This window comes from Trachinotus anak, unplaced genomic scaffold (genome assembly GCF_046630095.1).
Source record: "Trachinotus anak isolate AG129_WGS33_773 ecotype Australia unplaced genomic scaffold, CSIRO_AGI_Tana_v1 ptg000019l, whole genome shotgun sequence".
Classification (NCBI taxonomy): Eukaryota; Metazoa; Chordata; class Actinopteri; order Carangiformes; family Carangidae; genus Trachinotus; species Trachinotus anak.
In genome coordinates this window covers 4,096,561-4,111,355 of record NW_027273870.1, presented here as the reverse complement: position 1 = coordinate 4,111,355, position 14,795 = coordinate 4,096,561, and the positions used below count along the sequence as shown (strand labels likewise).

Sequence of the window (14,795 nt, the reverse complement as noted above, 5' to 3'; positions counted from 1 at the left end):
TTCACTGACTGCATATTGAATCACAGAAAGCCACCAACATGATAACACTGCTATGTTTGAGTTTTTGCCAGTGGTATTGGCGTTCTTACAAAGATTATAAGATTTCATTTTGTTTACTTTTGCATAGCCCTTGAAGCTTGAAGCTCTGTAGTAATTGTATACAGAGCAGCACAGTTGAAGAGCTTGGACACAAACAAAATGCCATATTGGTGACGGGGCACACCTGAGCTTCAGTAAACACGCTATGGATCTTTACTGGGTTAAATGTAATAGCCATGATATTGATTTCAGGCGATATTGCCCATTCTTTTTGTCACTTGTTGGTCACTAAGTGCAGAAAATTGTCGGCGTAAAGATTTTATACCTTGTTGCTCACCCCCCCCCCTTTTCTCTGCTTGCTTTTCTCCGCAGTGGCTCACTGTGCGTCGTCCAGACAGATCATCTCCCACTGGAAAAATTGCACACGACACGATTGTCCCGTCTGCCTGCCGCTGAAGAACGCCAGCGACAAGCGCACCCAGCAGCGTAAGTATGAGCAGCAGGCTCTGGCCCACTGTCACTTAACCATTGTCAAGTCGTTCACCTTAAACCACACACCAAACACAAGGCTGAATTACCTCCATTGACTGTGTCGAATAAGCAGGACATTTAGAAATGGGTTCCTTTTTAAAAAGGCCGCAGTCTTTACCTCAGTCATGACAGAATATTATGTTGGGATTCTGAGCTGTAATAGTCCGTAGCGACAGCTGTAGAAAGAATTAGACCTGCTTGTTGCCTTCATGAAAACCAGTCAAAGATGTTTGTGTGTAGAATGTGTTTATGTTTCGCCATTCAGACCAGTCGAGCAATTTATTTCTAGGCTTGTGCTCCTCCACAATGACTAAAAGCGCTCAATGAGTAAGAGTGTGGTCCTGCTGGGCTTGTAATCTGACACACAGAAGGGATAGGAGTGTGATGGAAAGAAAGAGGGGGAGAGAGAGAGAGAGAGAGTGGAAACAGAAAGCGTGTGCTCGAGAAGTCCCGCTGAGCCACTGGCTGTTGAGCTGTTTACCGCTGCTCCCCAATAGAACAGAGCCGAGTTTGACACTGTCTGCCTCATACTAAAACTTCTCTTCTTTCTGTTTTGTTTTTCACTTTCTCCATGTAACTGTTGTCATGGGCTCATGGTCTGTTTTTATTTAATGCCCTGCTATCTCTTCTCTGGGTAACTTGTATTAGGTCCTAGATTATTCATATTAGTAACTTAACTTTCTCTCCCATTTTTGTTCTGTTGTGTTTTTTTCAGTACTTCACCACTCAGCTTAGCATCTTTCATCACTTAGAGCATTCCAGTGTTGGTCTGTCCCTGTTTGGCTTGCATGTTAAAGAACATGATGCCGGGGCTTATGTCTCTCCTGCCAACGCAAACAGAGCACAGCATTACTTTGTTCTGCCTCCTCCGATTTTTGTCTTTGCACAAACCAAGTGTTTTTTTTAGCCCAACCAAAGCCTGAACCCAGAAAAAAATGCTAATGCTCTGTCCCCTGAAGGGATTTATGCATTTATTCAGTTCACTGCTTTTTAAAGCATTTAGCCTTACATTAATGTTCTCACTGTATAATGCTGCCATGTTATGACTTCATCTTGCCAGAGGTCAAAGTGTCCAAATGCGTGTGTATTTTGTATTACCTGTTTTAAGCAGTGTACTTCTTTGCCATGTTTTACACCAAACCAGATTTTTTGTCATATTTATTGAGCTTGGCACATTTGCATATTGTTTATGTACTCAAGCTGGTGCAGCAATAGAGTAATGAACATGGTCAACACTGCAAGCTGCTAACAGTAGTTAGTATGATAGTGTGTGTGTGTTCTGGACCAACGGATCTGTCTCTCTCTCCAGCCATGCTGAGCTCTCCCAATACGGGCCTCCAGAACCCCATGTCTTCAGTTGGTGTGGGCCAGCCCAGTGCTCCCACCATCAATACCTCAACCCCCATAGACCCCAGCTCCATGCAGAGAGCCTACGCTGCACTTGGGCTGCCTTACAGCAGCCAGGCCACTGGGCAGGCCCAGGCCCAGCAGGCCCCAGGCCCAGGACAAACAGCAGGCGCACAGAACTCACAGGCCCAGCAACAGCTTTCGCAGCAGATGAGACCCATCAATGCACTTGGTAAATCCAGATGAGCTGATTTTAGTCTTAGGTTTTCTATGAGCACTGTTACCAACACCGTATCCACTCTTAAGGTTGTGAATGTCTGTATGTATTGATGGACTTGTTAATGCACAGCACTACAAGGATCCTAAATAAGTCTGAATTATTTAAAAGAGTCTGAGACCACTTTCCCAGTAAAGTGAATGGGGATGTTCAGACATCCCCATTCACTTTACTGTTCGGACATAAAACTGTAAACTTAAATACTTGCAGTCAGACTGCCATTTTTACATTTTTTTTTGCTGTGCAGAGTGCACCTCAGAGAAAGACACGGCGGCCATCCAAAGCCATTATACATGTGCTGAGCTTGATTTTGAAATGGGGCTGTGCTGTTTGCTCACTGTGTTCTGTATTTACAGGTAACCAGATGGCTCTTGGAGGTGCGGCAATGGGTGTGACCACTTCAGAACAGACAAACCTGCACACAGACTCCCTTCCCAACACACTCAACACTAACAAGTCAGTCCCTGCCAATAGACACTGGCTTACATATACTGACCTGATTTTTTTCTGTTATGAATTTCGTTCACTTGTTTGCAAAATTTCACATTATATTAAAAAACACAGATGATAGAAACTGTGTGTGACGTCTCACCTTCTTTGTTCCTCCTGTTCCACCTCCAGTCAGCTGCTGTCAGACGGGTCGGCTGTGGGATCAATGGGCAACCTACCCACAGCAGCACCCGTCTCTGCCACAGGCACCAGGAAAGCCTGGCATGAGCACGTCACTCAGGACCTGCGCAATCACCTCGTACACAAACTGTAAGTGTATACCCCTGCTGGATGTAACGGTTGGAGATTGCTTGTTAATCTCCTGACTTGTTACTTGGCCCTTCTTGACTTTGTTTCAGGGCCAAAATTGCCATAGTTGTTCACTGCTCTAAATTCTGCTCTTCTGTGACAGAGTACAAGCCATATTCCCTACCCCTGACCCGGCAGCTTTAAAGGACAGACGAATGGAGAACCTGGTGGCCTACGCCAGAAAGGTGGAGGGCGACATGTACGAGTCAGCTAACAGCCGGGTAGGTCTTCTGAACAAGCCTTCAACCATGGCATGACTGTCATTTGGTTGCCTTATCAAAGCCACACACAAAGGCTTTTAGCATAGCCACGAAATTCACAGTTTGCTTATTATTTTTATTTTTATTTTTACCTCCATCACTCCCTGCAGGATGAGTACTATCACTTCTTGGCTGAGAAAATCTACAAAATCCAAAAGGAACTGGAGGAGAAGAGGCGCTCAAGGCTACAGAAGCAGATCATCAACCAGGCACCAATGGCCACCCAGGGGACTCAGCAGCCTGGCCTGGCCCAGCCCAACGCCTTGGGCCCAAGGCCACAGAGTAAGTATAAATATGATAACAGAATTTCAGGTACAATCTCAAACAACTTTATCCATATTGCCTTTTTTTTTTTTTGGAAGTTCTTGGGTGTTTTTCATTACATCTGATAATGTGGTGGTTATTTACTTATATAACTTCTTGTATTGTGTTTTTGTTTTATAGATGGACCTGTTCCTCTGCCCAACATGCCAAATCAGATCATGAATCGAATGCAGGTTTCACAAGGTACGTCTTTCATGTTGCAGGTTACACACGGTCATTTCAGACTCAGATTACATAAGTGGAGTCAGATAAAACAACTGTCAGCCAGAATGCAGAGCAAAAGTGAGCTGCTTTCACTACAAAGAGAAAGCAGGAAAACATGAGCAAGAGACAACAGGACTGAAGTTGTAGAAAACCAAGATGAACCAGTAAAGAAGAACAGAACAGATTGTTTAAATAAAAGGCGAGATGCTAAAATAAAAAGGTGGAATATCACCATGTAGCTTAAGCTTCAAATTGCACTGAACTGGAAAAATCTATCAATGTTAGACACCATCTTGGTATTGTGTAGTCCTTCTCCACGTCCATTGTTTCACATTTCTTCCTACTCCTCTGTCCAGGAATCAACCAGTTCAACCACATGGCTCTGCCCAACGCCCAGATCTCCCAGGCACCCATGGGAGCCCGAGCTGCCTCACCCATGAACCACCCACAGCAAATGAACATGAGTTCCGTTCCAGCGGTGAGGAGGGCAGGGGGCAGAGGGGCACACACACACACACACACGCACACGCGCACAGACCCACACAAGTAACACGAGCAAACTCTGCTCAAGGTACCTGAGGCTTGTTAAAAATGTAGTCGACTGTTCAGGTCATGAGTGTTTGGTGAATTTTTTAAGATGGACAAGTAGACAAAGTAGACAAATAAGTAGACAAAGTACGAAAAAGCAGAAGACCTGCTGTTGGCAGAAGCTTAAACCAGTGCTGAATGGATTTTTCCATTGTGCCGCAGGACAGCTTCGCTTTTAGCCAAACTGTGAAAGGTAGGCACTGGAGGGCTTTTGGGAAGTCAAGTGTGGGATAGAGGCGCTGACCATTGAGCAGAAAATAATGCACCTTGTTAAAGAAGAGGCCAGCGGGGAATACAAAGTGTGTGCCATTTCAATCCTGGGTAAAAGTGAACCTTAACCAGTACAGCTGGAGAGAGACTAATTTAAATGTTGGGTTATATTATTTTTTTACTGGCCGGCAGTTTCATGTCGGTTGTGACCTCTCAGCATTTTTGTTAATAATAACTTAACGAATGACATCATGTGTTCGTTGTTAGGAGACTGCGAGTCAAACTAACAAGAAGGTCATTGAATTATGGGATATAATTTAGACAATTTAAATGTTGCAGCCCTCCATCCCCCTTCACACACACTCTCTCACTGCCTTATTGTAGATGGAAAATATTTATAATAGATCATAACTGCATTATTGTATAGGCGGAATGTCAGTAATGTGATAGATCTTTGCGATGGCGTTAGTGGAAATACTCAAAGAATTTGTGTCGCTGTGGTCATAGTAACGTCTTGTTTTCCTGCCTTGTAGATGGGCATGTCTCCCTCTAGGATGCCCCAGGCCCAGGGCATGATGGCCGGACACGGCGGCGGCAACATGGTGGGCCAGACGGCCAGCCAGGGACAGTTTCTGGCTCAGACCCAGTTCCCTCCAGGATCTGCTGCAGTCGCCGCAACAGGCGCCATGAGCGTCACCGTGGGCCCTGGCATGGGTCAGCCACAGGCACAAGCTGCTGTCACCCAGGTGAGACACGGAGAAAGACGTGAGCTGTAGTAAACTTTAGTTGGACAGCTGATCGGTTTGGTTGTATTTGGTAATGCTACCCCTTAGAGATGCTACAAAGTTGCGCTAATTCCAACTAGCTGCTGCGAAACTAAACTCAAACTATTTTAACCAATCATACTACACACTAATGGCTCTATAATTGTTCTTGTACCAATCACAAGGTGCCCTCTAAACTCCAAATTTTATGTGGTGTTGTTTGTCTGTTTGACATTTCGACTGTATGTTTGTCTGCTTCTCGTGGGTGCACGCGTGTGTGTGTGTGTGTGTGTGTGTGTGTGTGTGTGCGTGCGTGCGCGCGCATATATGTGTGTGTGTGCTTGCGCGTGTGGGTGTATGTGTGTCTATGTACCCCCTGCCCTTTATGTGTGTGTCCTTCTTTCCAGCAGCAGCAGCAGAGTGCTAACCTCCCCATGAATGCACTTGGCCCCTCGCTGGGTCCTCAGCTAGCCTCCTCCCAAACCCCCTTGCACTCCACGCCTCCGCCTGCTGCCTCCTCCGCCTCCACGGCTGGGGGGGCCACTAACCTGCCGCACCCCCAGCCCTCCAGCCGCAGCTCCACCCCCACCCTCCCTGGCCCTGCCCAAGCCCAGGGTGCCACCCCACCCTGTCCCACCCAGCCCCAACCCCAGGCGGAGCTCCCCGCAGCAGCACAGAAGCAGCCCCCGCCTCAGCCCCCTACCACGCCGGTGAGACTGAGACCCTCCGCATGCCCTCCGCTCTGAACCCCCCACCCCTCCCTTCCCGTGCAAACTCCCATCCCTCTGACTGCCATGTATCAACCCGTCCCATCCACATCCACCTCTCTGTCTCCTAACTGCATCCTCACCATTCTTTGTAGCATCCATCACAATGGGAATATCACATCTTTCACCTTAAGGGAGCAGTGAAATGAATATGGGAGGTGTTCGTCTGTGTCATAGCGTCAGTTCTGCATGCAGAAAAGGAGTGGAGCTGTTGCACAAACCTCATATGTCTTTTTTTTTTTTTTTCTCTCCCTCCCTGCCCTGCTGTGTTTCAGCTGTCTCAGCCAGGAGCCAGTCTGGATAATCGGGTGCCCACGCCGGCCTCAGCCACCAGCGCCGACCTGCACTCGCAGCATGTTGGAGCTGACCTGCCTGTCCAGGAGGTCAAAGCAGAGACACACCACGACCAACAGGAGTTTGAGGCCGCTGGCGGCAAAACTGAGCCCAAGATGGAGGTGGGTTGGGGCTGCACGGTCAAATAGACTGAAAGCGTCAGTCAGCTTCAAAGCACTTGTCAGATGGTCAAACAGCATCTGAAATTCCCTCCAATGTTGCAATTGGAAATTTGACAACCACACACACTTGCAACAATTGCATCTCCAGTCTTTGATCCACCCTGTGTTTTTCTATCAAATCAAGCTGATGTGGCTTGATCAGTTTAACATCTTATTTTTTTTTCATTTGATCATAAATTCATGCACTTACTGTTTGAATAAATGTAACACGTTTAATAATATAAAAAAGTTTTTCATGTACATTTTTAATCATACTCCTGACTCCACGCTGTCAGTAGCCAGTGAGCTTGTTTTTCCCTGTTGATTAAGGAGCAAACCATCATTTCTTCTGTGGACATTGCAGCAGCATGATAAGCTTTTTGCAGCGTGGAGTCGAAGCAGCTGCCTCAGGGATCTACACAAATGTCTTAACACAAGACACAATTAACCTTTTCCATATTAAAGTCATGAACGTGTGTGAGACAAATCAGTCATCAAACCCCTGTGAGTGTTTTAGTTTAAGAAAAAAAAATGACAATGGTGTAATGAGTCGTTTGCCTGTTTGTCTGTAGACTGAGGACGACTCTGCTTCAACGTTGGTGAAGAAGGAGGAGCCAGAGGAAAAGCCAGAGCCGATGGAGGTGGAGGAGAAAAAGCCGGAAATGAAGACAGAACCCAAAGAAGAGGAAGAGGGCGGAGCCAACAGCACAACATCCTCATCCCCCTCTCAGTCACGGAGGAAAAGTGAGTCTGAAGCCAAAGGATGAATAAAACCAACTGTGAGACAGTCATGACTTATTTGAAGTTTCAGTAAAACTTGCCGGCTGCGCAGCTGCTTGCAGGTTATCCTTGACAAATCACAATACCCACTTGAAGGCCACCTGACGCAGTGATTCAGTTACGATTGATTTGCGAGCAAGTAATAACATGGGTCAGATTTAGAAACAATCAAAACTCTTGCTCAGTCATGAAGTGAGCACTGTTGAATTAGTGGAGACTTCCCAGAGGGCAGGCGCAGCTCACGGTTAGCTTTAGTCAAACTAAACATTTCTCTGATGTAAGAAAGGTGTCCCCTGTGTCTCAGATGTTTAGTCTGTATTTGTGAAGGTGTGTCCCCAAATTATGTGACTGGGAACAAGACACTTATTTTGCACTTACTGATTAAATCAGGAAAAGTTTGAATAGCTTCAGAAAGAAGTTGAACAACATGTGCTAGAGTGGCCTTTTCCCCCCTTATATTTAATGTGTAGAAAACATTTTTCCTTAAACAATTGTCTCTTTCTGTATAACACTTTCTTCGTCTTTTCATTGCTTCTTTTTTCAGTCTTTAAGCCAGAGGAGTTGCGCCAGGCTCTGATGCCAACTTTGGAGTCTCTCTACAGGCAGGACCCTGAGTCTCTCCCCTTCAGACAGCCAGTAGACCCCATGCTTCTCGGTATCCCGGTAGGTGGCATATACACACTCGTCACTTAATGCTTTCACTTTTGTGGACGCACATAGTTCAGCTGCCCTATTTTCAGCTCTTTGATGAGTAACACAAAGATTTTCCTTCGTCCTGCTCCCTTTAGGACTACTTTGATATCGTTAAGAACCCAATAGATCTGTCCACAATAAAGCGTAAGCTTGACACGGGCCAATACCAAGAGCCGTGGCAATACGTCGACGACGTCTGGCTGATGTTCAACAACGCCTGGCTCTACAACCGCAAGACGTCCCGTGTCTACAAGTACTGCTCAAAGCTGGCTGAGGTGTTTGAGTCAGAGATCGACCCTGTCATGCAGGGCCTGGGCTACTGCTGCGGGAGGAAGGTGAGATGAAAGGAGCAGTTAAAGATACAGTAAATGGATTAGGAAAGACTGAAACGGCATTGATTCACTGTCAGTCATAAATAGCTGTTAGGTGCTGGCTGCCAAGTTACTAAAAATTCAATTTTAACTTCCATCTTCACTCTTGGATTTAGTTTGGTAAAACACGCAGAAGCAGTGTGACTCAGAAGTTATGAGCATGGGTTTTACTTTCCCCCATGTGACTGAATATTTTGGTGTTTTATCACCCAGCACTAACGCAGAGATGAGGCAAATTTAGCTGCTAAACTTTAAATAATAACCTTCAGACTAATTGATTTTCCTACTCTTGAAGGATTTATTGAAAAATTGTGTTTTGACCACCTTTGTCATCTCACTTGTGTCGACAGTACGAGTTTTCTCCTCAAACCCTCTGTTGCTATGGCAAGCAGCTCTGCACCATACCTACTGGAGGCACATACTACAGTTACCAGAACAGGTACAGTGTGTGCGGATGAATGCCTGCGTCCGTCTGTGTGTATACAACTGAAGCATCTCATACATGTCACACATGCACAGTTGCTTATTAAGTGTTTCGATGGGCAGTAAATGCAGCCATCACACAGCCCCTGCAGCCTGGGTTCTGTTCCTCTGTAGCTCTGGAGGGACGGCTGTCGTCCCGGCACGACTGTCATCCTGACAGCTACAGATTTAATGGCTCTGCCTCTCGGTCCTGGCATGGCATAAGACGACTAAATGGGTTTTGCTCACAACAACATTTATTAACAGCTAGGTTCCAGCATTGCGTCCCATTCCCATGAAGGGAAACACTCCGAAGACCCAAAAGAGTGTCGGACACTGAAAGCAGCAGAGCAAAGTGTTTGTTTTTCCCTGTGCATCAAGGGACTGAGTGAATTCAGGATGGCCGCCCCCCTCTCTTGTGTCACAGATGAAAATATAACGCTTTGGTGAAGGCCACAAACAGCATTGCCATCATTGCCTTTTCCTCTCAGTTGAAAGCCAGCAGATATTTACACTGTGTTCCCTTGCACCCCCTGCAGTATAAACTGTGCATCTGCAGCCCTTTTTTCACACTTGGACTAGACACTTGGAGAGCAGAGTAGCACAGCAGCAGTAGTGAAACAGCACAGCTTGACAGACAGCATGAGGCTCCTGCAGCGCAGTCCATTTACACTCTCAATGGGAGCGCAGGGATTGTGCGCTCTCTATTAGAAAACAAAGAAGACAAGTGTTATTTTGTGCATAGTTGTATTGGACACACACAGACGAATATCTGGACACTGAAATTCAGTGGAAAAGAACATGAGGGTCCGCATTGAAATGTTCAGCTGTGTTAATAGTGTTGAGTGAGCTGAATGTTGAATGTGTGTTCTTCCAGGTATCATTTCTGTGAGAAGTGCTTCAATGAGATCCAGGGGGAGAGTGTGACGTTAGGAGATGATCCTGCACAGCCACAGACGTAAGTAACCTGGCTATTGGTGTGCCCACTGTGAGAAGAAGAAAAAAAAAAAGCTCTAGTTTTAGTGTGACGCATTGTGAGAGGAGACCTCTGCCCTCTTCATTGTTTCTGGAACTTGTCAAATTATTTTTATAACAGCAAAGGGAAATGTCCCTTTTATTCATTAGAGTACCGGGTCAGATTCAGAGCCGCTACTGTACTTGCTGAAGAAAATAATGTTTAACAACAGCTGTGGGCGGAGGCATCACGTTTTCACGTCCGTTCCACTCCTGTGAACACGATATCTCTGGAACACCGTGAGGGAATTCTTCAGATTTGGCATAGATGTTCACTTGGTCTTGCTGATGAATTTGTTAGATTTTGGTGGTCAAAGGTCAAGGTGACAGTGACCTCACAAAACACACTACGGCCATAACAGAAGAATTAATATGCTAAATGTGACACAATCTGTTTTATTACACTAAATTCCTTCAAAGTCTTAAATTATAAATTAAATGAGTCTGGACGGACACTGATGTAAATTACAACTTGCCTGTTTGTCTGAAGCACACAACTGTGAGGGGGTAATTCTAGTTCCTCACGTTTCATAGTATTTTACAACCTAAGCCAACGAACTGTTACGTTCCCAGCATCGAACAAAGTGCTTGTCCGTCACAGTTTCCAATAAAATATTGAGAATGTCTCCAGCTGTTAGAAACATGTCATTGTGTTGATCTATAATGTGACTTGATATTGACTTTTTTAGCCCATTTACTGGATTTTAATTTCACATCCGTCAATGCACATATTTCATAAACAGTATATTAGATGTTTATAATTTGTGCATTACTGAAACTGCACCGAGCAGCAGCCCACATGCCCATGCATTGACTTTCAAGGCCGTTTTTTTTGTAGTATTGTATTTAAATTGTTACCATGACTCAGTCAGCAATAAGAAACACACAGAGCACAGAACTGAAAAACTGTTAGTGTGTGTGTGTTATATCTCTTACTGACTGTCCCCTCTTTATTCCCCGTCTCTTTCCTAACGCTTCAGGATGATCTCAAAAGACCAGTTTGAACGGAAGAAGAACGATGTTCTCGACCCTGAACCGTAAGTAGACACATGCCCACCCCCCACCCACCCACTCTTTTAATGACTAACACTGGCACTCACGCTGACAGAAAGCATGCTCTGTCTGTGCTTCCTTTTAGAAGTTAGTTTCGTGTGTGTTGAATAATGGCAGGAAATAATTCCTACTTTTGTGTTCCGGATCACATCTTTAAAAGTTATTTTCTGCCACCCACATCTGGCTTTGTTTTTGTGCTTTTGGTGCTCAGTCTGCATATTTTCTCTCTGGAGCTCCCTGATCAATCACTTCAGTTTCAGTGGAGCCTCAGGGCAACTCAGCAACGCCCCCTGTTGAGTGGAACTCAAAACTCTGCGTGTCCAATGAGAGTTTTTCCATCAGATAGGCCCTGAGACACGCAGTGATTGCCTTTCTTATTGCCGTTGTGATTTATTGTTAATCAAGATGCAGAAAATGTACTAAACCTCCCACAAAGGCGCACTTGCATTGGCTGGCTTGCAAGTGCGTAACGACTGGAGGAACATAAACTTGAATGGAGATGTTAATGTTGCTTGCTGTGTCAGCAGTTGAGATATCAACATTCATACAAATGATGACCATCAGACACATGATTTGCACAGTTTTGAGATCTGGAACAATGTTTCTGCATTGGTGCTTTTTAGAGGAGTGGGCTGGATGGTACAGCTTCATTCAGTACTGCTAGATTTAGCATTGTGAACATTTGGCCTACTTTATATGTGGAAATATGACAAGTCTCATTAATGCATTTTGTTTTTTGTCAGGTTTGTTGAATGTAAAGATTGTGGGCGGAAAATGCACCAGATATGCGTCTTACACTACGAGGTCATTTGGCCATCTGGGTGAGATGTCAAACTCAAATTCTTATCTTTTTTTTTTTTTTTTTTTCCCATATTTCAAGTGCTAATTGTAACAATAACTTTTACCTTTCTCTCTCTTTCTCTTCCCAGGTTCATTTGTGACAACTGTTTGAAGAAGAGTGGAAAAACACGGAAGGAAAACAAGTTCTCTGCAAAAAGTTAGTGCTTGCCTTTGTATTCATCCAAAACCCCAGTTTTTTATAATACATGACAAACACAAGCATCATCCTCACATTTGACATTTTTGCTTAAAAATTACTAAAAGGATTATATTTTTTGCTCAGTCGACTAATGGATTAATTGACTAATTGTTGCAGTTGTAATATTTGCATAAATAAATCTTCTTGCTCCAGCTTTCACTGTAACGTGTCTTGTCAGTGGTTCCCTGCAGTGACAGCTTTGGTTGGTTCTTCTTAGGTGTTTATAGCCCTGGAGAACATATCTGACCTTTATGGCACATGGTGCAGACAGATGTGAGCTCTCATTGTCTCACATAAACCATCACTAGTGTCGCAGTCATCAGTTCTAGTGCTTTCCTCTTGCTGAATTGATGGCTGTTGCAGGTTGTGTTTGACGTGGTATAACCCTTTCTTTCATCCCGGAAAGTTAACACAACTGACAGTTTTGAAATATTTCTGCTGTGTTTGTTCACTGTAGGGCTGCAGTCGACACGATTGGGAATGTACATAGAGGACCGTGTGAATAAATACTTGAAGAGACAGAACCACCCAGAGGCCGGGGAGGTGTTTGTGCGAGTGGTGGCGAGCTCCGACAAAACGGTGGATGTGAAACCGGGCATGAAAGCCAGGTGAGAGCATCACTGACCACAGGGACACAGGAGATCTGGGGGATGATGTTTAAAATGAGATTTTGATCTGGAGTTTTCACTCAGGACTAAAACAGACTCTAAAAACATGCGTATAATTAATGTGTGCTTTGTTTTGTTAAACAGTGTTATTGCTTTAAAGTTCATATTACTTTATTATTATTTATCAACTAGACAAGATGAGGGAGGCTGTAACACTGCAGACGACCAGTTACCTGCCTCTTTGATGTATAGATGCACTGGTAACTCGTATTTGTCCTGAGCTTAGTTTTTATTGTTCTCACCGTACAAAGCTGAATGCCCTCTATAAAGCTTTTTACCACTCAGAGTCAGTATGGAACCTGTGTGTTTGACTAGATGGAGTGTGTGTACACCCTCCCTAACCTCAGAGGGTTGTTCACTGTTTCCTCACAGGGAGGAGGCCGTCATCCAAGAACTTGTTATCTTCAGGTGGACTGATTTAAGGCCGTTTGCTTTTTATTGACTCAAGGCCACTTGGCTTGAATTGTCCCATTATGTTCTTGAGGGTCTCTAAAACCAGCGACACACAAGGAAGCGTCTCAGCTTGTGACTCTTGTTTCCTGGAAACCTTTAAAGTTACAATAAAATGGTGAAAAAAGCTGTTTATGCTGGTATTATAAAATGTTTATGTTCTATATTATGTACCTATTGAATTTAGTTCAATAAAATATCATTGTAAAAAATCAGCAGCGTTTCACAATCCACACATTTGTGTTGTGTTCAGAGCAACATCTCTCGTTTTAGTTTGCAGTAACCCAAGACCGAATGTCACAAAATGTTCTAGCTCTTTTGTAGATCACGAGATGTTGACACATTTTAATTTTTTTTTTTTGTTGTTGTTGTTGTTTTTTTTTTTTTTTATTGTTATTATGACAGGTTTGTGGACACGGGTGAAATGCCCGAGGCCTTTCCCTACAGAACCAAAGCACTTTTCGCCTTTGAGGAGATTGACGGTGTGGACGTTTGCTTCTTTGGCATGCATGTGCAGGAGTATGGCTCCGAGTGCCCATTCCCCAACACTAGGTCTGTACTCCTCATTATTTCATGGCAATAGAGAAACGGCATTTTATCTGACCTGTGTAATTTACCATGTTCCCTCTCTCTACCTCTGCAGACGGGTCTACATATCATACCTTGACAGTATTCACTTCTTCAGACCTCGGATTCTACGAACAGCAGTATACCACGAGATCCTCATCGGCTATCTAGAATATGTCAAGAAACTCGGGTAAGCCTCGCCCTTCTATTCTTTCTGCTTCCTCTCTGGAAAGCTGACAACGTGGACAAGAGTCTTGGAAATCCAGTTCTAGGCCAACAGATGTTAAAACCTTTACGCCGTCTTGCTGGTCTGATTTTTGGTGTGTGTATCTCCGCAGGTATGCCCAGGGCCACATCTGGGCGTGCCCTCCCAGTGAAGGAGACGACTACATCTTCCACTGCCATCCTCCTGATCAGAAGATCCCCAAGCCTAAGAGGCTGCAGGAGTGGTATAGGAAGATGCTGGACAAGGCCTTTGCAGAGAGGATCCTGCATGACTACAAGGTAAGATGGAGAAAATTTATTTTAAAAAGGCCAAAGAAAAGGTTAACTTCCAAATATACAGCCTGTAAATTTAGAGCAAAGGGCAAATTTAAAGTGCATCCAAAATTGTATTTGTTTGTCAAGGGAGTCTTTTTGGAGTTTGGGTTTTGTTTAAATTTTGTGTAGTCAACACATTTGTCACCATGAAAAACATGTAAAAGCTCAACATGTTGGATTACTGAAAACAAGCTAAATACATTTAAAAGTTCTGAACGTTTAATGTTTTTCTTCTGTTTCTAAGGACATTTTCAAACAGGCAACTGAGGACCGACTGACCAGCGCCAATGAGCTGCCCTACTTCGAAGGCGACTTCTGGCCCAATGTGCTGGAGGAGAGCATCAAGGAGCTGGAGCAGGAGGAGGAGGAGAGGAAGAAAGAGGAGAACACAGCTGCCTCTGAAACTCCTGAGGTTAGAGCTTTGTATCATGGTTTAATGACGTCGAATTAGAGTAAATATCAATTTACATTTCCACTGTTTGGTCAGGTATTATGATCTTTGACAGCTCTTCAAATAGATTGAATATTCTTTCATATACAACTCCTTCTTAAGCA

The 14,795-nt window shown here is 44.4% G+C and overlaps 1 protein-coding gene across 3 annotated transcripts in view; it reads left to right on the top strand.

The window, feature by feature from the left end:
• The window catches only part of crebbpa (CREB binding protein a), a 42,651-nt gene that overhangs the window by 23,102 nt on the left and 4,754 nt on the right, over positions 1 to 14,795 (top strand). The window contains exons 5-28 of one of the 3 annotated variants that reach the window (XM_071504658.1): positions 412 to 525; positions 1,880 to 2,149; positions 2,551 to 2,650; positions 2,816 to 2,953; positions 3,096 to 3,213; positions 3,363 to 3,534; positions 3,697 to 3,759; positions 4,137 to 4,258; positions 5,112 to 5,324; positions 5,753 to 6,052; positions 6,385 to 6,564; positions 7,176 to 7,347; positions 7,928 to 8,046; positions 8,172 to 8,411; positions 8,798 to 8,886; positions 9,787 to 9,867; positions 10,904 to 10,960; positions 11,720 to 11,797; positions 11,906 to 11,973; positions 12,473 to 12,623; positions 13,539 to 13,685; positions 13,777 to 13,890; positions 14,039 to 14,204; positions 14,485 to 14,652. In XM_071504658.1, the coding sequence (XP_071360759.1) occupies positions 412 to 525; positions 1,880 to 2,149; positions 2,551 to 2,650; positions 2,816 to 2,953; positions 3,096 to 3,213; positions 3,363 to 3,534; positions 3,697 to 3,759; positions 4,137 to 4,258; positions 5,112 to 5,324; positions 5,753 to 6,052; positions 6,385 to 6,564; positions 7,176 to 7,347; positions 7,928 to 8,046; positions 8,172 to 8,411; positions 8,798 to 8,886; positions 9,787 to 9,867; positions 10,904 to 10,960; positions 11,720 to 11,797; positions 11,906 to 11,973; positions 12,473 to 12,623; positions 13,539 to 13,685; positions 13,777 to 13,890; positions 14,039 to 14,204; positions 14,485 to 14,652 (3,440 nt within the window). Of the gene's footprint in view, positions 1 to 411; positions 526 to 1,879; positions 2,150 to 2,550; positions 2,651 to 2,815; positions 2,954 to 3,095; positions 3,214 to 3,362; positions 3,535 to 3,696; positions 3,760 to 4,136; positions 4,259 to 5,111; positions 5,325 to 5,749; positions 6,053 to 6,384; positions 6,565 to 7,175; positions 7,348 to 7,927; positions 8,047 to 8,171; positions 8,412 to 8,797; positions 8,887 to 9,786; positions 9,868 to 10,903; positions 10,961 to 11,719; positions 11,798 to 11,905; positions 11,974 to 12,472; positions 12,624 to 13,538; positions 13,686 to 13,776; positions 13,891 to 14,038; positions 14,205 to 14,484; positions 14,653 to 14,795 lie in introns of all 3 variants that reach the window. The other 2 variants (XM_071504657.1, XM_071504659.1) reach the window with 2 other exon arrangements.